Source organism: Hippopotamus amphibius, chromosome 4 (assembly GCF_030028045.1).
Source record: "Hippopotamus amphibius kiboko isolate mHipAmp2 chromosome 4, mHipAmp2.hap2, whole genome shotgun sequence".
Classification (NCBI taxonomy): Eukaryota; Metazoa; Chordata; class Mammalia; order Artiodactyla; family Hippopotamidae; genus Hippopotamus; species Hippopotamus amphibius.
This window is the reverse complement of record NC_080189.1, coordinates 6,986,736-7,012,374: the sequence shown is the minus strand read 5'-3', so window position 1 is coordinate 7,012,374 and position 25,639 is coordinate 6,986,736. Positions and strand designations below refer to the sequence as shown.

General features: G+C 49.7%; 1 protein-coding gene across 5 annotated transcripts; it reads right to left on the bottom strand.

Annotated features, from left to right (window-relative positions):
• Positions 1-1,358: 1,358 nt before the first annotated feature.
• On the bottom strand, positions 1,359-23,795 carry ZNF746 (zinc finger protein 746). Of its 5 annotated transcripts, none has more exons than XM_057732878.1 (7): positions 23,550-23,795; positions 20,296-20,595; positions 20,085-20,166; positions 18,988-19,101; positions 5,918-6,109; positions 5,291-5,416; positions 1,359-3,986 (listed from the first exon to the last, which is right to left on the bottom strand). In XM_057732878.1, exons 1-7 carry the CDS (start codon positions 23,571-23,573, stop codon positions 2,941-2,943), a joined length of 1,884 nt encoding a protein of 627 aa, XP_057588861.1. In that variant the 5' UTR covers positions 23,574-23,795; the 3' UTR covers positions 1,359-2,940. The 5 variants fall into 5 exon arrangements, with proteins under 5 accessions (XP_057588861.1, XP_057588858.1, XP_057588859.1 ...); XM_057732875.1 differs by having other exon boundaries at positions 20,085-20,211; positions 23,550-23,690; XM_057732876.1 differs by having other exon boundaries at positions 1,359-3,983; positions 20,085-20,211; positions 23,550-23,690.
• Positions 23,796-25,639: the final 1,844 nt, after the last annotated feature.

The window sequence follows — 25,639 nt, the reverse complement described above, 5'->3', positions numbered from 1 at the left end:
TGAAGGATGAGACCACAAGCCAAAGAATGCAGGTGCCCTCTAGAAGTTGGAAAAGGTGAGGAAATGGATTCTTCTCAAGTCTCCAGAAAGATGCAGCCCTGATGACACCTTCATTTTAGCTCCCTAAGACTCATTTTGGACTTCGGACCTCCAGAAATGTAAGATAAATATGGTTGGTTTAAGCCACAAAGTTTGTGGTAATTTGCTACAGCAGCAATAGGAAGCTAATACAAGGGACTACTGTGCTTTGGCCTAAGTGGGATTCAAGAGAGCAGTGGCAGGGCAAGGGTTCCAGGAATGTGGGGAACAGTGGCCCCGGTCCACGCGCTCGTCTGGTCTCTCTGACTGGTCACCCCTCCTGGATGTCTGAGGCTGAGCTCAACCTCCCCCTCCCCGCTGCCTAAACCTTTTCCTCACGTGCCCTCTGTCTTGGAGGCTACACCCGAGCCAGACCTTAGGAACCATCCATTCATGAGCCATGAACCGGGTTCTGGCACGACACACATGTGGTGTGTGGGCGAGGGGGCATGAGAACACTTGTGAGGATGGGCGGGGGTGCAGTGGTAGAGGAGGCGCCGTGAGCTGGGCAGGCACCGGAAGTGTCCCGGCTGACTTCCAAGCACTAGAGACATGTCCAGTGGGGGTGGCAGACCAGAAGCACAGGAGAGAGGTCAGGGCTGCTGAGAAGGAATGACACGCCAAGGCCTGTTCCCGCCGTCTCATGATGGGCCTGGATGAGTCCCACTCCCACGCCCTCCGTGGCAAATTCGAGTGGATTTTTTAATTTTAATTTTCTTAAAAAGACAATGATAAAAACAAAAGAGACTGAAAACAAAAATGAGATAGAATGTTCACAATTGTTAACTCTGGTTGGTTGGGAATATGGGTGTCAGCTGGCCTGGCTCAAACGCCAGACGGACTTCACTCCAAGACCAGGGTTACAGCCACAGCAAGCATCCCGGGTCCTTTCTTGGCTCTGCCCAGTCAAGAAAAGATGCAAAGAGAAAACATCCAGCTTCGGTGTTCCTTTGATATCCTGCAATTTTTTCTTCCTATCTTCATGTACATATCATATCATGTTAACCTCAGTGACAAAATCCATGGCTCCATCCTGAAGCAAGGCAACGGGATGTGGCTTTATTTTCCCTCCAGATGTCAGTTTTACCTCCACAGAGTCGAACTTCTCCGGATTCTCCCATCCCAGCTCTCAGGGACAGTCGCCTCGCTGGGTCCAAGACGACCCTGAGCAGAAGGAGGGCGAAGAGCAAGCTGACTGCACGGCTGCTTCGGGGGATGCGCGCGGCGGCACCAGCGCCAAAGATGCGGGTCTAAGAACGGAACCCACCAAACTGCCTCGGTGCTGGTTAGGTTTTATTTTAACAGCATGTTTCCTCTTCATTTGTTTTTCAAAATATCAGTTATATCAATATTAGAAGTGTAAACAGGTACAAAATATACAGTACATAGAAACAATCTTCTTAACTAGTCTATTGCCTAATAAAAGTACGCACGAGGGAGCTGAATGAACAGAACCCAGGGTCTCCCCCTCCTTGGGAAACAAGCTTCCCACGGGACAAGGAAGCAGTGCCTGCTTCAACAAAACGGGAATGGATATTCGTGTGGCAGGGACAGCACTGGGGAGGAATCAAGAAACCTGGGCCCGTTTCTAATTCCACCTCCAAGATGTCAGCCAGGAAGGAACACGCCCTGGCCCTGCCCCAGCCCCTCAGCCCTGGCCCTACCTGGGGACAGCACCCGCTGGCCATGGAGGCTGCCACTCGTCTAAAGCTTGAGGCCAGACTGTGTTGCTCAGGCAGACGTGGGGCAAATCTGTTAAAAGGGCAAAATGAAAAGCTTTCCTCCCCCAAACTGCTGTTCCAGGAGGCTGAGCTGAGTCTGACCTGAGGCTCTTCCCGACTGTCTGCACTCACCGTGAGCACGGGGGTGCAAGGCTGAGACGTGTCCCCCCTGAGTAACTTACCGCCTGATCTCTCACAGGAAGGATGCTCGTCCCTCGGGCTTCCCTAGGTCACAGTAACGACCAAATGAGACTCGGTGCAGAAGCGTTTGGACAGTGAGAAGACACACCACACAAAGAGAAAAGGGAACGAGCATCTGGCTGGAGCCGAGGGCAGCCCCCCTCCCCTGAGGGGGTCAGTAGGCCAGGCTCTGTTCCCGGCTCTGCTTCAGCTGCCCCTGCCTCACCTCTGCAGCCCTATGGGTGTTTTCAGACAACTCTCCATTATGAGGCCCAGGAGTCACATACTAGGGTGGTGGGGGCGGCAGGTGGCCTGCAGGGCCGGCACTGGTGCAGAGCCGTTTCAGACGAGAGGCAGGTGCTGGGAGGTGCCGGGCTGCTCCTGCTCAGTCCTCCTGCTGGCCAAGCTGAGGCTGGGTTTCCACGGTGCCCGGCTGGCCTCACTGCCCAGCGTGGCCCTGGGCAGAGCCGGGTCTCCACTCCCCTGGGGCTGTGTGCCGAGACCGGCCCATCCCTAGGGGTCACTGGGGCCAGGAGGGTCCAGGTCCCTCCTCACCCATTCCCAGCGGGCACACTCTCTGTCGGACTTGGTAAGGACACAGCCCACAACACACACACGCACTCCAGAAACCAAAGGTACACTGTAAAGTTTAAACTGGTGCTACTCCTATTTTCCAGCGTTTTCTTCAAGAATTAAAAAAAAAAAATCGTAATTAAATTACTTAAAATTCTATGCTGCTCAGTTGCACAATCAGAGAATTCTACTTTGTTTAGAGGTGGAAGCTGTATTGTCTGACAGTTTCTCTTGCTCCAGTGGCCAGTTCAGCAACTGGGAATCTGGTTCTCCCCCGGGCTCCCTTCCGCCTTGAAGCTCTCGGCACCACCCTGCCGTCTGGGGAAGCGACTCTTTACACCTGGGCCTGCGGGGGTCTGGAGGCCGGGGGGCCGGGCCGCGGGGGGCCTCACAGGTCCCCGCCGTCGGTGGGTCCCAGGACACTCAGGCCACAAGTCCAGTCGGTCACGAGGTCCGTGGAGGCCAAGGGTCCTTTGGCGGCGGGGCTCTTGAAGGGGTCGGGGGGCACGGGCGGCAGCGGCTGGCCCCGGGCCGGCTTGGCGCCCGCCGCGTGGTTGCGCTGGTGCTTGCGGAGGTGGTCCTTGCGGATGAAGCTCTTGCCGCACACGGTGCAGGTGAAGGGCCGCACGCCCGTGTGCGTGCGGTAGTGGTCGATGAGCTTGGAGCGCTCGGTGAAGCGCTTCTCGCACTCGGTGCAGGGGAAGGGCCGCTCGCCCGTGTGCAGCATGCGGTGCCGAATGAGGTGCGCCGGCCGCGTGAAGCAGCGGCCACACTCGCCGCACCGCAGGCCGCTGCCGTCCCGTGCGCCGCCCGCCGCCCCGGGGGCTCCGTCGGGCGGCGCCCCGCAGCTGCGCTGGTGCGCGCTCAGGCTAACCTGCAGCTGGAAGCTCTTCCCGCACGAGGCGCACGTGAACGGCCGGCCCCCCGGGGGGGCCGCCGGGTGCTTCTTCAGGCCCGGCTTGTGGCCGAAGCCTTTGGTCCGGCCGGGGTATTTGCAGGGGTCGTTGAAGGGTCTCGGGGCCTGGCCGGGGTCCAGCACGGCCTCTCCGGTGTCGGGGGAGGAATAGGGCAGCCCCTCGGGCCCGGTCCTCGGGTTCAGGCCCGCGGGAGGCTTACACCTGAAATTCCAGCCCCACCGGACCCCCCCGAAGAGCCAGTCCCCTGGAGGGGTCTCGTCCTGGGTCAACGCGGGGCTGGGCTCGCCCAGGTCGCGCTCGGGCCGGGCGGGCTCTCTCAGCCCCAGCACAGGGTCCTGGCTGGGGAAGGAGCTGCCCTGGCTCTCCCAGGCTCCTTCCTGGACAGGACTAGGGAAGAACCTGGTGGCTTGGCCTGGTCCAAACAGGGTCCCGTGGGCTTCTAGGTCAGTAGGATGCACTGGTGTGGCCACTACCTCCTCTTCCTGGACTTCTGTTTTTATCACAATTTTTACATCTGCTGAGAAAGACAGAAAGACCAGGTATCATTCTGTCCCCATCCCCACTTAGAAAGGGAAGATTTGATGCTTTCTTCTGGATGTTAGACCTCACTACAGCCACTCTGAACCCTAGTCTCCAAGCCTTTGGATCCAGCTCAGCAGATGCCCCAGGTGGTCAGGGGCTGCCTCAGACCGTGCGTGAGGACATCATGATCCAGAACCTTCACCACAGGTAAAGCAACCATTGCATCTGCTCACCTTGTTCTAGAACCTTCACCACAGGTAAGCAACCACTGCATCTGCTCACCTTGTTCTAGAATCTTCACCACAGGTAAAGCAACCATTGCATCTGCTCACTTTGTTCTAGAACCTTCACCACAGGTAAGCAACCATTGCATCTGCTCACCTTGTTCTAGAACCTTCACCACAGGTAAGCAACCACTGCATCTGCTTACCGTGTTCCATTTTCACTTTGGCTCTTAAGGCTAATCATGAAGTTATGCCAAGGAAGGAGCTCTGACCACTGGTGGCCCTGCACCCGGGGGTTGGGGGGTGCACAGAGCTGGGCTCAGGTGAATCGGAGACTGGCCTGTGGCTCCCACAGGGCAGCTGCGACGTCAGGCTCTGTGAATACCCTGTTTCATAGGGTTGCATGAAGAGTAAACCAGACAGCACACGTGAAAGCACTTAGCATGCTATTTTGCATGCAGTAAGTGTTCAATAAATGTAGCCAGCTAGCTAATGATAAAAAAAAAATTAGTGAAATAGTAAAACTGTGTTTGATTTTACATAAATGTACTTGAAGTTTCATGCCCTGAAGTTTTATATCAGGGATCCAGGCTTTTAGCACAATTTGGGGGTGCCAAAATATGAGAGAAATCATTACTGATAGTAACCAATAACTGGCTTTCAAAACAGAAGTAAATAGAAACTTAATACATAAATGTGGCAATTCTTCCCAGTTCGGCCCTGTGGACACCTGCCTTCAGTAGTGCTGATATCTAAGAAGCGGTTCTGGTTGGGTTTGGGTTTTTCCAGGTCAGAGAGGAGCCAGGGTTGCTGAGTCTGGGCAAGAGGTACATCCTCTTAAGGGATCAGCTTGTCAGGATTGACTGGTTAACACAAGAAAGGAACTGTGGGAAACACGGACATTCTCAAGAAAGACTGTTCGAGCCTAAGAATCTGGAAGGAGAAAAAAGGACAGACTGTGCAGTCTTCACATCACCAGCACCTATGTGCCTGCTGGCTGGGCCGTCGGGGCCACGGCTGAGGCAGCCTAGGAGGCAGCCGCGGGCCCGTCCCGTCCTCCCTCCACACCCCGTACCTTCCGTGGAGGCAGCCGTGCTGAGCTTCAGCGTCCCATCGGAGCAGGCGGAGGAGGGATGGTGGGGAGGGAGATCTGCCTGCCAGGAGGTGGGTGGGATAGTGGTGGAGAAGCTGGAGTGGACGCCTGCAGTGAAGAGAGTAGAGCCGGTGGGTTAGGGAAAGAAGGGGGCGGACCCTGTGGGAGAGGCGGAGCAGCTGCCCTGAGACCCCACCAGCGACTTTCCTGCCCGAGTGTAACGACCCCACCACTCCTGAACCAGTTTTCTTCTGCCCCCTCTCTGAGGCACCAGGAAGCCCAGATGTCACTGGCTCTTGTCATAACACCCTCTTTAATAGGAGGCAGCTGGTGATTTAAATGCCTGGTGCTGGGGCAAGAAGACCAGGAGTAGGGCTGGCGAGAGTGAGGCAGAGAAATACCAGGACAAGAGCATCACAGAACGCAGAGGCACCCGCAAGATGTCATTCCAGGCAACTCCTGCTATGAGGTGGGAAATCTAAACTAGTCAGGCCAGATGGTCCAGGGTTTACATCCCCCCACGATGCTTCCAGAAAGTCCTTCTCCCAGGCCCTGCCCTTGGTCCCTGCATCTGGTTCCCGCCATCTGCTCCCAGCCTCAGCCACTCACCTGAGGCAGCGTCGGTAGAGATGTCTCCTGCTCCGGAGTCCAGCTGGCTGAGGCCCCACGGCTCCTCCCCGATATCTGGCTGTCCAGCTGCCCACGCCTCCACGCCCAGAGCCTGTTGCTCCTGGAGCTGGAGCTCACCTTCTTGCTTGATCTGCATTAAGAGGTCAGGGGCAGGAACCGGAGGCCCCGAGCCTGAGGAAAAGAGAATGTGTGAATGACAGCATCAGGGCCCTGGGGCAGATACACATCCAGCCAGGGAAAGGCACACGGGGCCTTGGAAAGGTCAAACAGAAAAAGAGCCCAGTGGAAAGGGAAGGCAAGAGCTCAAACAGGGACTGTGGGGCCTTCTGGGCAAAGCATGTGGTCACATGGTATTGAGCACACGGGTCAAGTGGGAAAGAGTGAGGAATACATAATGCATTCTCAGGGCTGGATCTCTGGTCCATGGGCAAGACTGAGCTTCCCTAGGGAGGTCCTGCTTTCACTTGAAACACAGAAATGCTAGAGAAAATCTACCCCCATCCCCCAAACCTTACCCCTACACATGTATTTACACGAGCACAAAAGAAAGATGCCAGATATAAGAATCAAAGAAAAAACACAAAGTCAAATCAAGAGTTTGAGTGGGAGCCAAGTGGAGCTGTTGAAACAGGATGCAGGCCTTAGAGGCTGGGCTTTGATGTCCAAGTGAGGTGAGGGCAGAGCAGAGCTGCCTGCATCAGCCAGGAGCCGTGAGGCTCTGTCCCATCAGGGAGATGGGGACTAAAGCCCCATCTACCTGGGGGAGTTATAAGGAAGCTGCCTCTTGTCCAGGGCCGTGGGTGGGAAAGCCACCCATAAGAAATTAGGATCCCATGCCCATGTTAACTTCATGCTACCCACATGGTGTGGAGGCTCTAAGTTGAGAAATTTACAGAAAAACTGGCTGAGAACCACGGCAACCCAGAAGGCCCCCAAGCAAAGGCAAATGCGAACCTGCCCAGAGGGGCATCCCCATAAGGCAGGCCTTAAGGGGCCCCTACTAAAAAGCTAAACTTACAAACAGAAGAGGAGCCAAATGGTATGAGAGCCAAGGCAGAACTCACTCCCACAAACTACAGAAAAAAGGAATAGGCTGAAGGATACAGTAGCATAAGTATGTTAAAAATATTCAAAGAAATAAAGGAAGGAACAGAGTCTCTAAGGTAAGAACAGGAAATTATTTTTAAAAAGGCAGATTTGAAAGAGAACCAAATAGACATTCTAGAAATGATAAAAGCACTCATGGGAATGAAAAGCTCAATGGCTGGCTTAACAACAGAATGAACACAGTTGCAGAGAAAATTAGTGACTTGGAAGATGGATCTGGGGAAACAGTCCAGAGTACAACACTGAGAGATAAAGAAATGAAAATATAAAAGAGAAGTTGAGGGACTTCCTTGGTGGTGCAGTGGTTAAGAATCTGCCTGTCAGTGCAGGGGACATGGATTCGATCCCTGGTCTGGGAAGATCCCATGTGCCACAGAGCAACTAATCCTGTGTACCACAACTACTGAGACTGAGCTTTAGAGCCCGTGAGCCAACAACTACTGAAGCCTGAGCACCTAGGGCCCATGTTCCACAACAAGAGAAGCCACCGCAATGAGAAGCTGGTGCACCACAATGAAGAGTAGCCCCCGCTTGCCTCAACTAGAGAAAGCCTGCGTGCAGCAATGAAGACCCAACACAGCCAATAAATAAATAAATAAATAAATAAATGTATTTAAAAAAATAGAAAAGAAGTTGAGACATAAGGATTAAGCAAGAAGTTCCAACATATGCTGGTAGAAATCCCAGAGGAGGGAATGAGAAATGGATAAATGGCAACAGGTAAAGAAATAATGGCTGAGAATTTTCCAAAATTGAAGGTATGGTGAGCCCATGGTTTGAAGGAACACACCATTTCCTAAGTAAGAAGTAAAAAAGAATATAAACCTGGACAATACTCATTTGAAATGGAATAACAACAAAGACAAAAATCTTAAAAGGCACTAAAGGTAAAAGAATGACATTCAGACTGAAAACAGATTTCTATCAGTAAGTATGATGTCAGAAGATAATATCTTCAAAATGCTAAGGGAAAATAGCTGTCATCTCATTTTATGAGGCTGGTATAATCTTCATTACACAAACTAGAGAACAGTATATGAAAAAATGTATAAAATTATCATTTATAAACAGATATGCAAAGATTCTAAATGAAAGAGTTACAAATCAAATCCAGTCATATGTTTTCAAAAAAAGAAAAAGAGACAATACACTGTGAAAAACTGGATTTATCCCGAGAACTCAAGGATAAGCTACCCTGGGAAATGCAGTAACACAAACAAATTCATGGAGAAAACAATATAGTCATCTCTGCAGACACAGAAGCAGCATTCAGCTCTTCTGTTTCTGGCGTATGGCTGGCTAGCTGTGCAGAGAAACTCTTCTCAATATGGAATATCTAAAAATGATGGGTAGAGTGTTCACACACCAAAATTTTTAAGCATGGATGACCTGTAAGGACGCCTAAGTCAACTACGGTAAATTGTAGGGCATCTCCTGCTCCCCTGCTGCTGGGCTGTAATGGACTGTGCACACCTGGGGTAGATGAGTGTGAGAAGCCTGGGGCTCAAGCAGGGTGGGAGGTTGGGCTGGAGACCCCTCACCATCACCACACACGTAAGCCTGGGCCCAAAGGGCAGCGTCCCCAGTGCACTACACGTACAGGTGGCAACCCGCCCTGCAGAAGCAGACCGCCCATTCTGGCCTTCGGTCTTGGCTGAGTGGGGTGAACAGTCTCCCCTAGGAGCTGACACACCCCAGGCTGGTGCTCAAGGGTGTGTGGTGCCAGGTCTCGTACCACAGCGTGGCCCGAACACCTCCAGGCCAAGACTGTGCTGACCCGATGACCACTAGAGGCAGCCACAGATTCTCAGCACAGCATTTTAAACAGCTCTCAGGCGTTAAAGAACTCAGCATCACAAATCACCACCTCAACAAGAAAACCAGCCACCTCAGCCCATCAGAAATCATAAACTGCAGAACAGGAGCTGCAAAGACTGGATATTGAAATTCTCATGTACAGAATCTAAAGTTTAACAAACTTATAGAAATAAAAAGGGGAGTGAGAGCATGGTGAATAAGGGACTGTCAAAACTAATGGGATTTTGAAAAAGAATAAACTGGAGCTTCAGAATTGTAAAATTAAATAACTGAGATGAAAAAAACCCAACCTATGGGGTAAACAAGAGAATGGAAACAACTGGATAGAGAGAGGTGAGCCAACTAGAAGAGAGATCAGAAGAAACGACTCAGAGCTCAGCACAGGGATGGAGCTGAAGATGTGAAGAGACGTTCGAGGTTACGGAGGCCGATGTTCCAGAATAAGAGAGTAGAGAACATGGGGACAAGGCAATATTAAATGAGACCGCAATGCAAAATCCCCCAACTTGTTGAAAAATACCAGTGATTAAAGCAGGATAAAGAAAAAGAAATCCACACCCAGATATACGGTCGTAAAATTTCAGGTCACCAAACAGAGCCCTAAAAGGCAGAGAAAAAAGGCAGATTACCCACAAGAATAATGGCTAGACTGATAACAGACTTGTTGATAGCAGCAAATTATCTTCAGAGGGCTACAAGAGCCTAACAATCAAACTAGAATTACGTCCTTCGAAGGTAGGAATGGAACAAAGACATCTGCAGGCACATGTAAACTCACACACAAACCCACATAAACTGAGAACTACCACCAGACCCCCCCCCCCCACACACACAAAATAACATCTAAAAGGTGTATTTTAGAAGAGAAAGATTTCTAAGGTCACCTCTAAAAGAACAGAAACAGAATATATAACTTCCAAATTAATTAAAAATAACAGTAGTTTAAAAATAATAGTAATAATAGCTTGGGGAGGAAAACATCTAAATGAATAATTCTCAAGGCAGGAGTGGGGAAAAAAAGAAATACAGAAAAGGCAGGGCTAAGGTCTCACAGCACAATTTAAGATGGTGACTAAGAATCCAAACACAGTAGTGGCCATGGTCAATGTCAATGATCTAGACTAGTGCCGTCCAACAGAGATCAAGGTAGCTTTTATAGTAGCTACCTTAGAAAACTAAAAAGAAACAGGTGAAATAATCTGAACAATATTTAACTTAATATATCCAAAGTATTCATTTAGACATATGTGTATTTCATCTTTACAGCAGTTTTTAAGTGCTCGATAGTCACGTGTGGATGGTGCCTACTGTTTTGGACATTTAACACATAAAGAGGATCAAGCTAAAAACAAACAAGAAACACAGCTAGATGCTGTTTACAGGAGACGCACCTAACAGAAGGATGCAAAAGCAGTGTGAGAGAATAAAAGATACACTAAGTCAAATACACATTTAAAAACAAAAAGATGTGGTTATACCATATCAGATGAAAGAGACTTTAACAAGAAAAATATTCATAGAAATAAAAAGAGAATCACCGTGCAATGGTAAACTGACCAGAAAGACAAAATAATTCTATGATTTAAATCTAATAACATAGTTTCAAAATACAAAAAACAAAACTGACAGAACACCAGGAGAAATGAACAAATCCACCTCCTCAGTGGGGGACTGACATACCACTTTCCATAACTGATAAACCAAACCAATCAAAGATTATAGGAAATTTGAACAATACCATTAACAAACTGATCAAATGGACACAAGCAGAACACAAACACAAGGAAAACACAAGCTTCTCAAGCCACACAGAACATTAAGAAAAAAATGAACACTTTCTAGGGCATAAAATAAACTTCAGTAAATTTTAAAAGATTGGTATTTTACACATCTATTTTCTAACTATGACATCATTGTTAGAAATTAATAACAGATATCCCCAAATTCCCCATATATACTAAAATTTATATACATAGTACTTGCTTTCTAAATAATCCAAGGCTCTAAGCATAAATCACAATGCACATGAGAAACTATTTGGAACCCAATGCTAATGGAAATATTATTTATCAAAATGTATGGGCTGCGGGTACCTGGTACTTAGAAGAAATTTTATAGCCTCAATATATTTGTATTAAAAAAGAGGAAACAGGTAGAAAATTAAAAATTAAAAAAAAATCAAACGAAAGGAAATGCTATGAGAGTATAAATTAATAAAAGAAGAAACAAAGAACACAGAGAACCAAAAGCTGGTTCTTTGGAAAGGATATTAACCAATACATCTCTAGCAAGACTATCAACAGAAAAGGAGAAAGCACCAATAATCAACATGAAGAATGAAAAAGAGATGTAATTATAGACATAGCTGAGATTAAAAAGATAGAATATTATGTTATTCCAAGAAATCTGAAACCCCTGGGGAAATGGACAAAGTCTTTAGAAAAACTAGAACTTGCCAAAATTGATTAAAGAAGGTCCTATAACTATTAAAGAACTTAAATTAGTAGACAAAAATCTCCCCCACAAAGAAAAACATTCAAAGAATAGATAATTCCAATATTACACAAACTCTATGAGCAAATAAAGAGGGACTACATCATAACTTATATCTTTAATATCAAAACCAAATACAGTCTGAGAAAGGAAAGATATAGGCCAGTTTCACTCATGAACAAAGATTCAAAAATCCTAAACAGAATAATTAGCATATTAAGTTCAGCGATGTATATAAAGGATCATGACTAAGTTAGGTATTTTCCCCAAGATTGCAAGGTTGGTTCAACATTAGAAAATGACATAATTTACCATACTAGCAGGTTAAAGAAGAAAAATCATATAATCATCTCAATAGATATCAAAATAGCATTCCATAAATTTTCAACAGCTATTCCTGTTAGAAACATCTAGTCAACCAGAAATACAGAAAACTTTTAACCTGATAAACGGTACTGATCAACAAAACCTTTAACAAATGTGAAAAGTTAAAAAGCATCTTCTTTAACACCATGAACCAACAGGATACCTGTTGTCATCACTTCTATTTAAGAATTTTCTAGGAGTTCTCAGGCAGCACAATAAAACAAGAGAAAACTAAACCATAAAGATTTGAAAAGAAACATAAAATTCTTATTACTCATAGGGGATATGATTATCTTTTCAGAAAACCTGAGAATCATCAGACAATTATTAGAAAAGTTATTAACACTAGTGAGAATTTTAGCAAGGTTCTTAGATAGAAATATCAATAGATAAAAGGTCATTGTTGGGCTTCCAAGTGGTCTGGTGGTTAGGAATCCGCCTTCCAATGCAGGGGACACGGGTTCAATCCCTGGTTGGGGAACTAAGATTCCCACATGCTGCGGGGCAACTAAGCCTGTGCGTGCCCTCAACTAATGAGCAGGCCACAACTAGAGAGCCCACGTGCCACAACCACAGAGCCCATGCACGTTGGAGCCCTTGCGCCGCAGCGGAGGATCCTGCATGATGCAGTGAAGGTCCCACGTGCCACAAGTAAGACCTGGCTCAGCCAAAAATCAAATAAAAAAATAAATACCAAAAAAACAAAAAAAGACAATTGCATTTCTGTTTACTCTTAGGGTTTTAAGGGAGCCCAGCAATTACCATGTTTCTTCCCTGCCATGAATCTTAACAATCAAAGAAATAAAACAAAAAAGGAAGACTGGTGAGGGTAGAATCTTTTTATTACTGATAAATGAGGATGCAGCTTGTATCTGTGGGTAAGGGGGGTCCTCAATATTGCCCCTAGGATCAGGAAGTTGCCCACTGGACTACGGTGGAGGAGGCTCTCCCCAGCAGAGCAGCAGAGACCATCTGTCCCTGGGGTGGGCAAGGACCATGCTGGCCCAATCCGTGCCCCCAAGCTCCCCATGAGGTGCGTCCCTGGTGAGGTGCCTAACTGCGCGGGAGGGAATGGGATGTTACATAACTGAGCCCCTGCTGCAGGAGAAAAAGCACTGGGAAAGGGTGCTCCAACCCCCGCGACCCCAGCACACACCTGCAGCAACAAACAGAAAATGCACCTTAAAAGGAGGCACCACTGACAACAACAGTGACTTAAAAAATGCAAAGAACAGAGGAGTATGTCTAACAAAAACGAGCACAAGACCGTGTTTGAAGAAAGTTGTAGAACTTCACTGAGACATTGTAGACGAGCTAATGGAGGGACTTAACGATCTGCACAAAGAACACTCTTAATATTCTCTCCAAAGTGATTAATGGAATGAATGCAATTCCAACCACAATCCCAGATGGATTTTTCATGGAATTTGATAAGGCAATTAGAGAGTTTACCTGAAAGAGCAGAGGAAAAGAAGACCCAGAGTGCCAGTGAAAAAGTACGGGGGCCCCAACTCTTGTGGCCATAAAAGTCTGTTCCAGACGGATTAAGAAGCTGAACATGAAAGGCAACATTTTAGAATAAAATATAAAGTGGTGTATGACGGCCTTGAGGTAGGGGAAATTTTCTTAATTGTTTAAAAAAGGACAAACCAGAAAGGTAACAAATCAGAGAGTCCAAGTATCTTAAAATTTAAAGCATCTGTTTTTTAAAGCATACCATAGTGGAAAAGGTACACATATCCCTGACGAAAAAATTAATATTCAGAACAGTAAAGACCTCTTACAAATCAATATGTAAAGGGAAAACAAAAGAAAAACGGACAGAGGCATCAATAGGCATTTTACAGAAGAGGAAAGACATGTGGCCTACACACAGAGGATACAACGTTCGATCTCATTAGTTAGGAAAATGTACATTTTAAACTATAAATTTTAAACCATTTCACTCCCACCAGATGGGCAGAAATTAAAATGTGAGGCATTTCCAGGGCTGGTGAGGACGGGGTGCAGCGGGAACCCCACGCTGCAGGTGTGCGCTGACGGCACGGCCACTTCAGAGCACACTGAGACGCTACCAGGAAAAGCTGAGCACGCACTTTCCTATGACCCAGCAGTTTCACTCCCGGGTCTGTGCCTAAAGAAAGTCTTACACACGCGTAAGAATTTCCACCACAGCATCGTTCCTGAAAGCAAAAAAGTTAGAAACAACACAAACGCCCACCAATAGTAGAAGCAATAAATGCACTGTGGTGCATTCATAAAACAGAAACTATAAAGTGATGAGATCGCGAAAAAGAATGAACTACAGCCACACGACATCAACATGGATGACTCTCAAAAAGCATAAAGCCAAACGAAAAAAAAGCAAGTTAAAGAAGAGTATGTATGGTATGAGCTCCTTCATAAAAAGTTCAAAAACAGGTTAAACTAAACAATGTTATTTAGGAATGTATACATAGATAATAAAAATGTAAAGAAAGGGACTGATTTCATCTGTCTGAATTTTCTATCTATCTGTGGGAGAAAGGGAGGGGTATGGGGTCTGGGAAGGACAGTGCGGTCTTGCAAAAAGATCTGGTTATGATCTGTTTCTTTGGCTGGGAGTTGGGTATACGGGTGTTTACTAATTGTTCTCTAAACTTTATGTATTTTGTTTATGCTATGTATTTTCTTCTGTATGTATTTTATTTGTGTTATATAATATACAGTAACAGTGTATTAAAGAAATAAAACAATATTAAAAAAAGAAGAAACATTTGACACAATATAACATTTGTTCATGATTAAAAACTGTAGCCAGAAGTAGAAGGAAACTTCTTTTAAACTAACAGTATCTTCAAAAGTCTATGGCCAAAATCATCCTAAATGCTGAAGCTCTAGGAGCATCCCACAGACAAGGATGCCAGCTATCACAGCTGCTATTTAACCACGCCCTAACCCCACTGCTAAACCAGAAAAATAAAGTTACAAACATTTAAAAAGAAGAGAGAACTTTTGTGCTATCTATGGAGGGCACACATGTCTATGTAAAGAACCTAAGAGAATCTAAATTGACAAGTCATGAGAAGTAACAGAGTTGAGAAAATGTTTTCTTTTACTAAACAAAGTCAACAGCATAACCGCACACCTACAACAACTATTTAAAACATGTAATTAATTAAAAAATCTCATTCACAATAGAAACAACAACGATCAGGGGCAGGAGAGAATTATAAAGCCCTATTCAGGCACACACAGAAGGCTTCAATAAACAAGTCGTCCCACGGATAAGGGGGCTCCATACTGCAATGAGGGTAATTCTCCAGAAATGAAATCGTAAAAGCAAGGCAATTCCAATCAAAACTCTAACAGGATTTCTGAGAAGAAGATTCTGAAATTCATATAAGGAAAAAAGGTCCAAGACTAGACAAAAAAAGTTTAGAAGAACAAGCAGGGAAAGCTTAGGCTACCAGATATCAAGGCTTATTATAAAACTAAAACAGTGAATACTGGTGCAGAGAGAGACAAAGAGACCAAAGAAATGAGTAAAGAGCCCAGGAACAGCGTGTGCATGTACAGAAACCTGGTTCGTGACCAAATGGGCAATTACACATCACTGGAGAAAAGGAAGACTAATCAGCAAACTTTGCTGGAAAATTAGATGTCTTGTGGGGAAAAATTTTTTAAATTCTCCCTTGCAACCTACACAAATATTAATTCTAATTGGATTAAAGATTTAAATGTGAAAAGCAAAACTAGAGTTAGGCAGGAAAGGCTTTTATAAGACAGAAAAAGCAGAGGAAAAGTAGTAAAGGAAAAGACTGGTGTTTGTGACTACCAAAAATTAAGAGTTCTAAGGAGCACACAGTTAAAATACCTGCCACAGACTGGGAGAAGAGATTTGCGATGCAAATAACAAAGGGTTCGCATCCAGAACTATGTAAAGAGGTCCTGAATCAGTAAGACAATGAAAAGCAACTGCAGAAAAACAGAAAAACCTAATTCACTGGAGAAGAAACCAAATAAATATCTGAAGAAGATGCTCAGCTCCACTAACAACTGGGGAAATGCAAATTAAAACAAATTAAAACCATTTCACTTCCACCAGATTGGCAAACACCTAATTCTGAAAAGTGGGCAAGGAAGTAAGAAAACAGGGGACTGCTGGGGAGTATGTAAGCCAGTGTAACCATGGTGGGGGGGGGTGACGTGGCAACGGCACAGGTGCGGACAGGCATGCCCTCCACGCCGGGGTTCCTTCCTTGGGTCTATTCCCTGGAGAGGCATCAGCACAGGGACACAAAGGGACACCTTTAAGAATGTTCACTCCAGTACCACTTGTGACAGTGAAAAATTAGAAACAGCGTGAGTGCAACTCAATGGAGGGATGGATAATAAATTGTAATAAAGCCACTTTTGGAATACTGAGCATCCGTTAAACTGAGTGAACTTGATTTACATGCATCAACAGAGATAAGTATGAAATACAGAATACTGAGTGATCGGTATGATGACATTTATGTGATTTTTCAAAACACACAAAACCATATTATATATTGTTTACGGCTACATATGTACATAGTAGAAGCTTTAGAATGTGGATAGAAAGGACAAACAGCAGCTTCTGGACAACTGGTTACCCTGGGGAGGAATGAGACTGGGAGATCTAAAAAGGAATTTAAATCGTATCAGAGATATATTATTTCATACACATACGATTTAAATCATGAAACACAGCAGACATTCAACAAATATTTATTAAATTCCTACTCTGTGCTGGGCAGTATTCTAGGAGCCCAGGATGGTTATATCAGCAAAACCAGTAAAGTTCTTATCCTCTTGAAATTTACATTCTAATGAAGGTGGGGGTGTGACCAGACACACACAGATCTATAAATATGAAACATATATAATCCACAAATATGAAATGTATTATAGTTCTACATGTCATATCTGTCTATATAAAATCTACAAAAATATATAATAATCTAAAATATGAAAAATACATAAGAGATGATATCTGATATGGAACAAACCAAAGCAGGAAAGGGAGCCTGGAAACTCTGAGTGGGGAGAGGGACTGCCATTTTAAATAGGGTGATATTTAATATGGGAATGACTTAGGGAAAGTCAAATTTAAGCAGAGACCTGAAGAAGGCAATGGATAGAGTCCGGGTAATATCTGTAGAGCATTCCTGGCAGACGGCACTGCCAGGTGCAAAGGCTCGGAGACTGGACCAGCCTGGAGTGTTGAGGGGACAGCAGGAGGACAGTACGGCTGGAACAGAGAGAGCGAGGGACAAGCAGAGGGATGAGCCCGGCTGTGCAGGGGTTCTGAACAAAAGAACGCAGGACTCTGCTGTAAAGCAATCGCTTGGCCGGGTGGGGAGCAGAGTCCGGAGGGTTAGGGCAGGAGCAGGGAGACTGATGGAGGGGCCTGCCACAATCCAAGCAGGCACCCATGGGCCTAGGGGAGGGAGGATGGCATCAAATCTGGAGCGAGTGCTAGCAGGGTTCCCCGATGGTGGACTGGGCGTGAGAGAGCGTCAGAGACGGCTCCTGGGTGTGGGGCCTGCAGCCAGAGGATGGAGGCTTCCTACTGCAGAAGGGGAGTGTGTGGGAGGAGCTGGTTCTGACGGGCAGCTGAGGAGCTCTGCGAGGCACCTGCTCCAAACGGGGCTGTCCATCAGCTGTCCATGTGGAGACAGAACAGGCAGTGGGTGTGCAGAATTCAGGGGTGAGGTCCCAGTGAAAGTCCCTGCCAGGATGACGGTGTGTGGGTGCAGAGGGAGGAGGGGGAGGGCTGAGGGCATCCCAAGGCTTAAAGGTCAGAAAGGGCAGCAGGAAATACCAAAGGAAAGGTGGGAGGAAAACCAGGAGAGGCAATATTGAGGCGCAAGGACACCAGTGCCCTCCAGGCAGGGTAAGAAGGTGAGGAAAAGGGAGGAAGCAGCTCTCCACCGGGCAAGAATGGGCAGGACACTCAGGGGGGAGCCTGAGGTTTTGGGGAGCTTGCTGAGAATCGAATTCCACAGAGCACAGTGGGAGGGTTTAGGGGTTGAAGAGAAGTGGGAGAGGAGGCCTGATGAGGGGCTGCACCAAGCCCAGAGCCGGGGAGGGTGAGCTGAGGGTCCCAGCTTCTTGGACCAAGGTGGCAGGGGATGTGGGCCACCTGGGGTGCCTGCTGACAGGCTCAAGGCAGAGAGGGGAGCTCTGCGTGCCGGAGGTGGGAGCTGGGCGGGGACTTTCCAGAAGCCACCACATTTCCAGGCCCCTGTTCACTCTCATTACAATAAAACAAACCCACAGGGAACCTTGCACCCAAGGTAAGCAGCTGGCTGCCCTGCATGTCGTAACTGTCGTTTCCATGCAGACAGCACTCTTAGTCAATTTTTAGCTTACAGAACTGTCGCTGGCACCTAAAAGATTCTCAAAATACATCTGTTGACCTAAACTGGTGAATGCTTTCTGAACATAGCCTGCCCCAGGTAAAGGGAAAATCTAATTGTGATGACACAGCAAACACGGAAGACACATGCCGTGAATCACAAATTAAACACAGAAGACTTTTTAGTAACATAGGTGTTCAGATGAAAGGGAAGCCCCAAGGCAGGTGGCACAGATGAGGGGACTGGGGAGGAGGTGGCCTTAAGCCTGCAGGGGTGGGGCCTCCCTGGTTACGGGACAGACTGTCACTGACCCCCAACCCAGCAAGGTCTCCACATCAGCCACTGGCTTTTCTCACATGTCCACCTGTCCTTTCCTTAACTTTCAAAGCTGCTGACTGGCCCTGGAAAATCTGAGACGGTAGTATCGGGTATCCAGATTCACCTTAAATAAGTCAGTGGCTCTAATCCTATTGAAATGTGGCTAATGGGTTAATGGGCAGTAGTTCTGTGACTACTAATGCATTTAGATGAAATTTGGTTCTCGGGTGGAGGCAAGGCTGACTCTTCCTAAAGCTCTGAATGAATGAAATCCCATCTCTGTTTTTGTCTGCCTTCCTGCCCGTGTCCTCCTCCCTCTTCCCCTAATTCTGAACTCCTGGCGCCATCTCTTTCCTAAAAGACCAGGTTTGCTGCCTGTTTCCCTGCTGGGAAGTATGCCTGGAGTGTCAGCTGAACAGGCTACATACAGTCATAATTCAACGATAAGAAAACTCAGATTTAAAACACTGATTTCCTCCCTTGGTTCTCTGTGGAAAGAAGCTCACACCCTCCTTAGCCCCTCACTTTTGTTTCCATCTGATCGCCCGCTGTCTCCCTGGCCTTCCCCCCACCCCTCACCTGGACTCGGGTCCACAGGGACATCTGGAACCTTGGGGCCAGCGCGACGCCAGCTGCACGGCTCCTTCCCCTGTTCGATCTGGGAGAGGACCTCGGGCTTGGAGATGGCGTAGTCTGAGGAAAGACAGACGGGTTAGCTTTTGCCACGTTCCATTCAGAGCTGGGGACAGGCAGCCTGGGAAACGAAGATGACCTAGAAACTACATTTTTTGACTGGTATAGGGCAGCAGTTCTCAACCACAGGCAATGTTCTCTCCCAGGGGACATCTGTCAAAGCCTGAGACATGTTTGGTTGTCATGACTGGGGCTGGGGGAGAGATGCCACTGGCATCTGCTGGGAAGAGGCCAGGGAGGCTGCCAAACATCATACAAGGCACAGGACGGTCCCCAAAACAAAGCCTCATCTGGCCCAAAATGTCATTGCTGAGCTGAAGACACTCTGGTACAGGGTCTCCAGGTTAAGAAGCAGCACATTCCTGCGAACTGAAGCACGACCTCACCCCCACCCTGCTCCCAGCCCCATCAGCATGCCTTGTTGCCTTCAGACCCGGGGTCACACAGATACCACCCCAAAGAAGAAACGGTCCAGGCCTTCTTGGCGGCATCGCGTGAGGGCAGTGGCAGCAGCCCCAGGGTCTGGGGAAGCCTCGACATACGAAGGCAGCGCTGGCTGCGAGAAGCGTGGTCTGCCCACGTTCTCCACCACCTGGAGGAGCGACTCGGTTCAAGGCTTCACATCTCAGTAACAGAAGGTGAGAGAAAAAGGCTTTCTCAAATGTAGGTTGATCACACGGATCTGAGAGTGTAGGAACCTTCTTCACTCCAGGTCCCAGCAGGAGAACAGAAACGGCTGTGCTCTGAGCCTGGTCAGGAGAGGGAACACCACGCCCTCGGTGTGGTAACCCATGAACTTCACCAAGTAGAAGGCAGCTTTTGACTCAGTCACCCAGGGCTCATCTTTAGTAAAAGGGGGAGATAACTGCACAGTCAGGTTCCCAGTGATTTACGTATCCCTGGGACAAAAACCACCAGCAGGAAGAGAGAGGTTGAGGGCTCCCCAAATCACATGTAGCTGAGAAATGAGTCTCACGCCTTACCCAGGGAGACCAGCGTCTCATAGTTGCCCCTCATCACGTGCTTGTACAGCTCCTTCTGCCACTCATCCAGCTTGCCCCACTCCTGCTCAGAGAAATACACCGCCACGTCATCAAAGGTCACAGGCACCTGGAACCACAGTGTCACGCACGCTCACCCGCACGCTGACCGGCACGGTGCGGGCTGCCCCACCCCCCGGTGCCCAGGGCTTACCTTGGGGGCCTCGCCCTTGCTGCCCGGGGGCAGCCGCAGGATCCAGAAGTTCCTGTTCCTCAGCAGGTTCTCCACGTTCTCCAGCCGCCTCTGCAGCAGCCCGTACTCCTGCAGCAGGGTCCCCAGCACCGCCCACTTGCCCTCCAGCTGGTTCCCAAACTCCACGGCCGTCTTCTCGCAGTCGGCCAGCTTCTTCTCGGCCATCCCGGTCCGGCCTTCTAGGGAAAGCAAGCGGGCAGCCTGCGATTCGATCTTCCTCTCCATGGCCTGAATTGTAGCTGCCATTGTCCACGGAGAAATCTTTCAGAAACAGAGAGAAGACCAGCGTCAATCATCCCACCGCCGTGTTCCTTGAGCCCCTTGCAACCCCAGGCATCCGGGAGCTGGGTTGGGTGTGGGGAGCGCACATGTAGGAGGTGGGGGATGTCCTGTGCCACATTCCAGATCTCGGCCTAGGGCTCAGCTCCTCTCGGCAGGTGCCCTCCCTCTGGGCCTCTGCAGCACACCGTGCAGACCCCAATCAGGGCACTCACCGCCCTACACAGAATTCTCCCACCTCCGCCTCTACAAGCTCTCTGAAGGCAGTGCTGCATCTTTTCATAGCACAGTGAGAGGCCCGTGGCAGGCGCTTGGTGCCATTTTGCTAAATAAACAGTGACTTGGCCCTGCTGGGGTGTTTTAGTGGAGAAGTAGTAAACTGCAGATTTACTAGAGCCCAGCCAGCACCTCCCATCATAATCGCACAGGATCTTTCTACTGATGATGACCTAGCAAAAAAAACAGCTGGTTCACTGAAACGACACAAACACGAGCGTTGCTCAACTGCTTTTTTAAAAAGCATCTCGTGTCTCTTTAATAAACACGGAAATCTAATGACTAATTCCTTTCCACCCCAGGACAATCTGATTTTGTCCAATCACCACCCCCTCAAACGAAACATCACCATTACTGCACATCTCCCCCGGCCAAGCGTGAGACTTTTTGATATCACATGAGCCCCCTGCCCTTGTGAGATGGACTTTTTCTCTCACTGTTCCCATCCCTCCCAAGGGGCGAATGACGGTCTCAGACATTTTTGTCGCTGCCCCAGGATCAGTGACACACCTTACAGACTGGTGAGGAAGGTGAGACATGTATGCCATAAAGTTAGACTTTTATATGCACGGTAACCATCATAAAGGCATGGAGAGTCCCCTGACTTGCCTGTTGCTGGACAGTTCACATGGTGGCTGAGATGACTGGCAGTTGGGGACACTGGGGCAAGGGCACATTTTGCTTTGGGGGGGGCTGGACCACTCGACCTCCCCACACCCACATCTGAAGGTAGGAAGCACGGGTGAGAGAGGAAATCCTGAAATTTATACCTTCTGTCAGCGCCTGAGCATCAATGGTACCTTACAGCATTCTGAAAATTATTCCTAAACAAATGTTTGGTGACTATTTGCAAAATTAAAAAGTGACTAGTAGGAACCAGTGTGGATTCATTTAGAGAAAGTCACTGAGAACTAGAACAGGGGTGGACACCTCAGAAAATAGTGACAGGAGAGTCTGAGCAGAGGCTGAAAAAAGAAAACTGTCCAGGATGGAGCATCAGGGATTCTGTGGTTGTTTGGAAGGCAGCTGGGCCAGATGACCTCTGACCTGAAGAAGGAAGGGCTTTAGCTGGGTCTCAAAAGATGGGGAGGAGCTGGACTGGCAGAGAAACAACTGGATGTGGGTGGGACTCTTGCTCAAGAGGTACGTGGTTCTGCCCTAAGGCTGCCAAGACGGCACTGGGCTGGCACCTTGGGCTGGCTCAGCCCTGCCCCTGGGTGCAAGGCCACGGGTCTTCCCTTCCCCTCACTCCTCTCTGGATCAGTCCCTGACATACGACCCCAGCCTCTGAGCATGTGCTTCAGAAGTGTCCTTCCACTTTATCACCCAGCTCCCCATCCCCAGAAATCCTACTCAGCCTCCAAGAGCATCTAACTGCCATTATCACGATCTTTGTGTTGCAAGAAAAGGGCACCTGCATAAATTCCCACCTTATCAATAAGGCACATGTAGTTTTCTTACACGTTGAGAGGGCCAGGGAGCCTCGGGTAAGGCCTTCACACTATCTGGTGGGAGGTGGCGACAGTTTCTGCTCAAGCCCAGCTCCTCACCCAATGGTGAGTGGACAAGACAGGGCTGGCCTCAGACTCCCACCAGGGAAGCAGAAACTCTCTGCTTAAGAGAAGCTGATGGGAAGAGAACTCCAAAGCCTTCAATGGCTCCCCACCCACACGATGAAGTCCAGGCGTTCAAACCCCTTCCAACTCTGCCTGCAGCCTCCTCTCCCGCTGCCTCCCTACCGAAACCGTCTTTTCCAGGCAATCGGACTCCTTTCTCCTCCTTGACCATACCGGGCACTGCCTGCCCGGGTCCAAGCTTCCTCCCTACCTGAAAAGCTCCACCGGTCCAGCTGAGCCTGATGAAATCCTAGCCTTCCCTAAAAGCCCAGCTCAAATCACAGCAGCACAGGCCAGGAAGGTGCACGCACCTCTTTCTGCTTTGCTCTACCATCACCAGTCTGTCTGTCTGCTTCCCCCGAAGCGCCTGTGTGTCCCAGAACACAGAGCGACCCCATCTTTCCACACACTTTCTAGCAGTGCCATCCTGGGTAAGTTAACTTCCCTAGGCCTCGGGTTTTTCTTTTTTAGGACAGAGGATGAGGACCTACCCCCTAGGCTTGTCGTGAGGACAAAATCACGCCTAACAGGGCTGGTGCCGTGCCTGCCTCTACGAACCGGAGCAGCTGTCTTCCGCCCCGACCCCGAGCGAGCTGGGCACGCAGAGGGGACTCGGTGCCTGCGGAATCGGAGCCGCTCCGGACACCTCCCAGGTGCCACCAGGCCGCTGGGGGGAGCTGGGGGGTAGGGACCGCACGGCTGAGCGGCGGGCAGAGAAAGGAGCCGCGGGGTGGGGGGCGCGCAGATGAGGGGGCCGGCGGATGGGGCGGGGGCAGGAAGCCCGAGGGCAGCAGGAACTCGGCGTGGGGCGGCCTCCGGTGCGGGGACGGCCGGTTCCGCCCTGCTCGGGCTCGGCCCGGAACGGGGGGCCCGGCCGGCGGGCGCCTAGGCCCCGGCGGACCCCGCGTCCCGCTCGCCGGAGCCCCAGGCCCGGCGGTCCGGCCCGGCCCCCGGAGCCCCTCCCCAGGGCCCGCGGCGCCGCGTGCTGGGCCCGGGCCGCCCGGGCCCCGAGTCCGCGCGTCCGTGCGCGCGGGCCGCCCTTACCGGAGCCGCGGCCGCCTCGGCCATGGCCCTGCGCTGTCCGGCGCGGCCCGGAGGAAGTCGCCGCCGCCGCCGCCGCCGCCGCCGCCGCGCGCGGCCCCACGCAGGCCGGCCCCCGGCCTCTCCGCAGGCGGCGCCCGCCCGGCCCTGCCGCGCCCGCCGTCCCCGCCCGCGTCGCCGCGCTCCTCGCTGGCCGGCCCGCGCCGCTCCGCCCGCAGACGCGCCGCCGCCGTCAGCGCCCGGCCGGTCCACACTGCATCCTGGGAGCCGGCGCAGGCCCGTGAGGCTTCCTGGAGGCAGCGCGGCCGCACAGCCCCACCTGCAGCCCGGAGAGACGAACGGCAGGCGCGGCGCGCGCCCCGCCCGGCCCCGCCCCGCCCCGCGGCCCGTAGCCGCCGCGCCGCGCGCCCGCCCAGCCCGCCCAGCCCGCCCAGCCCGGGACGCTACCCGGCCCGCCGGCCTCCCGATCCCCGAGCCTCCGGCCCGGCGACCCGCCGACCCGCCGGCCCCCTGATCCACCCGCCCGCCGGTCCCGCTGGCCCCTAGATCCACCGGCACGCCGCCCCGATTCCCCGACCCTCGGGCCCACCTGCCCCCGACCCCCACACCCACCGACCACGGCCGGGCGCGCGCCCAGTCGCTGCCTGCGCTCGGCGCCGGACCTGCCACCGGCCGCGAGAGCCTCGGGCTTTGGTCCCCCGCGCCCCGAGGGATTCGGTGACCAAAAAGAATCTTCCCGCCCCAGCGACCAGCCCGGCGGCCCCCGGTGACCACGGCGACGGCGGCCGCCACCTCCTCCCCCCGCGAACCCCAGGAGACCCGCGCCTTCTCCCCAAGGGCGCCCTCCGCGTCGCCTCTGCTGCCGGGCGCTGTGCGCTTCTCGTGTGTTTACTTACTTGGACAGCTGTACCTCTTGCCTACCTTTGATCTGAAATGGCAAAAATTCTTCCAACAATAGGAGTATAGTTCACGAAATCCCGGGAGGCAGCCACTTAGAACTTTCCATAACGTGTGGATTACGTATAAAAAATATTTTTATTGGAATGGAGAACGGAACACAATACCATCACCTAAAATTATTTTGGTGAACTTGGTATGGGTAGATGTTCATGATATTTTAAGGGAAGTCTGTCCAGAATGATTATATTATTATACATATGATTATATATTATATATAATATATATTAAATGGCTAAATAGATATTATATATGTATATAATATCGTTGTAAGGTTTGGAAGCATATAGTCTTAAGTCGTTTTCTTTAACACTGAGACCACAAGCCGTTTTTATACATTTTCTAACTTAAATTTTTTAAAATTGCATAATAACAGTAATATTTTATAATATTTTGTATTTACAAGAGTATTATTTTTAAAACAAGGAGAGAAAAATCAATCAATCGGAAAACTTAAGAGGTGAACCCGGGCCGGCGGATGGAAGGAGCCTTTGAATGGCGCCCCCATGTGGCCGCGAAGATGCATTTCCCTTCAGAATTTCCTCTAAGTGGGACTCGGCTAAAGAGGGACCTGCGCACCACGTGCTCCGTACTGTGCCGGGCTTCGGGTCTGGTCGCCGGAGGCTTGAGGTGCCCTTTGTTTCCTCTTCATCAGCCTGGGCTGGACGTACCGCAAGGGGGTCATCCCGGATGCGTTCTTTGTGTATGAAAGTGGCATCTCCCCAGGAGTGGCGGTTGGGGGCGACACTTTACTGTTTAGGGTGCCTGATTTTCTTTGTCTCACTGATGCTACCCCAGCTGTTTTCTGATGCCCCCTCCCGCCGACCCTCAGCTCTCCGGGATTGCCTCTCAAATATGGGGGTGAGGGTGGGGGGTAGGGATTTCTCTTTGGAAGCCCCTGCACCCTTTTAAGTCTTTTGGAGGAAATTCCTGAGCAGGCAAAGTCGACCCACTCACTACAGGAGAATGTTCTGGAATCTGCCCCGAGGTCCTTTACCTTCCCCCCCATCCCCCAGCTCTTCTTCCACCTGATCTTTCCTTCCCAAATAACACATCCCCTCTACCAAAGGTGGACCCCTGTTTTGTGGGCCTGAAGCTTGTATAATCTGGGGAAACGTTAAGAAAAAAACTTCACA

Coding starts and splice junctions, on each gene's coding strand:
- ZNF746 (XM_057732875.1), bottom strand. CDS start 23,573: ATGGCCGAGGCGGCCGCGGCTCCG. Junction 20,212..20,295: donor GCAAGGGCGAGGCCCCCAAG/GTAAGCCCTGGG, acceptor CTGTGGTTCCAG/GTGCCTGTGACCTTTGATGA. Junction 3,987..5,290: donor CACGGCTGCCTCCACGGAAG/GTACGGGGTGTG, acceptor TGTCTTTCTCAG/CAGATGTAAAAATTGTGATA.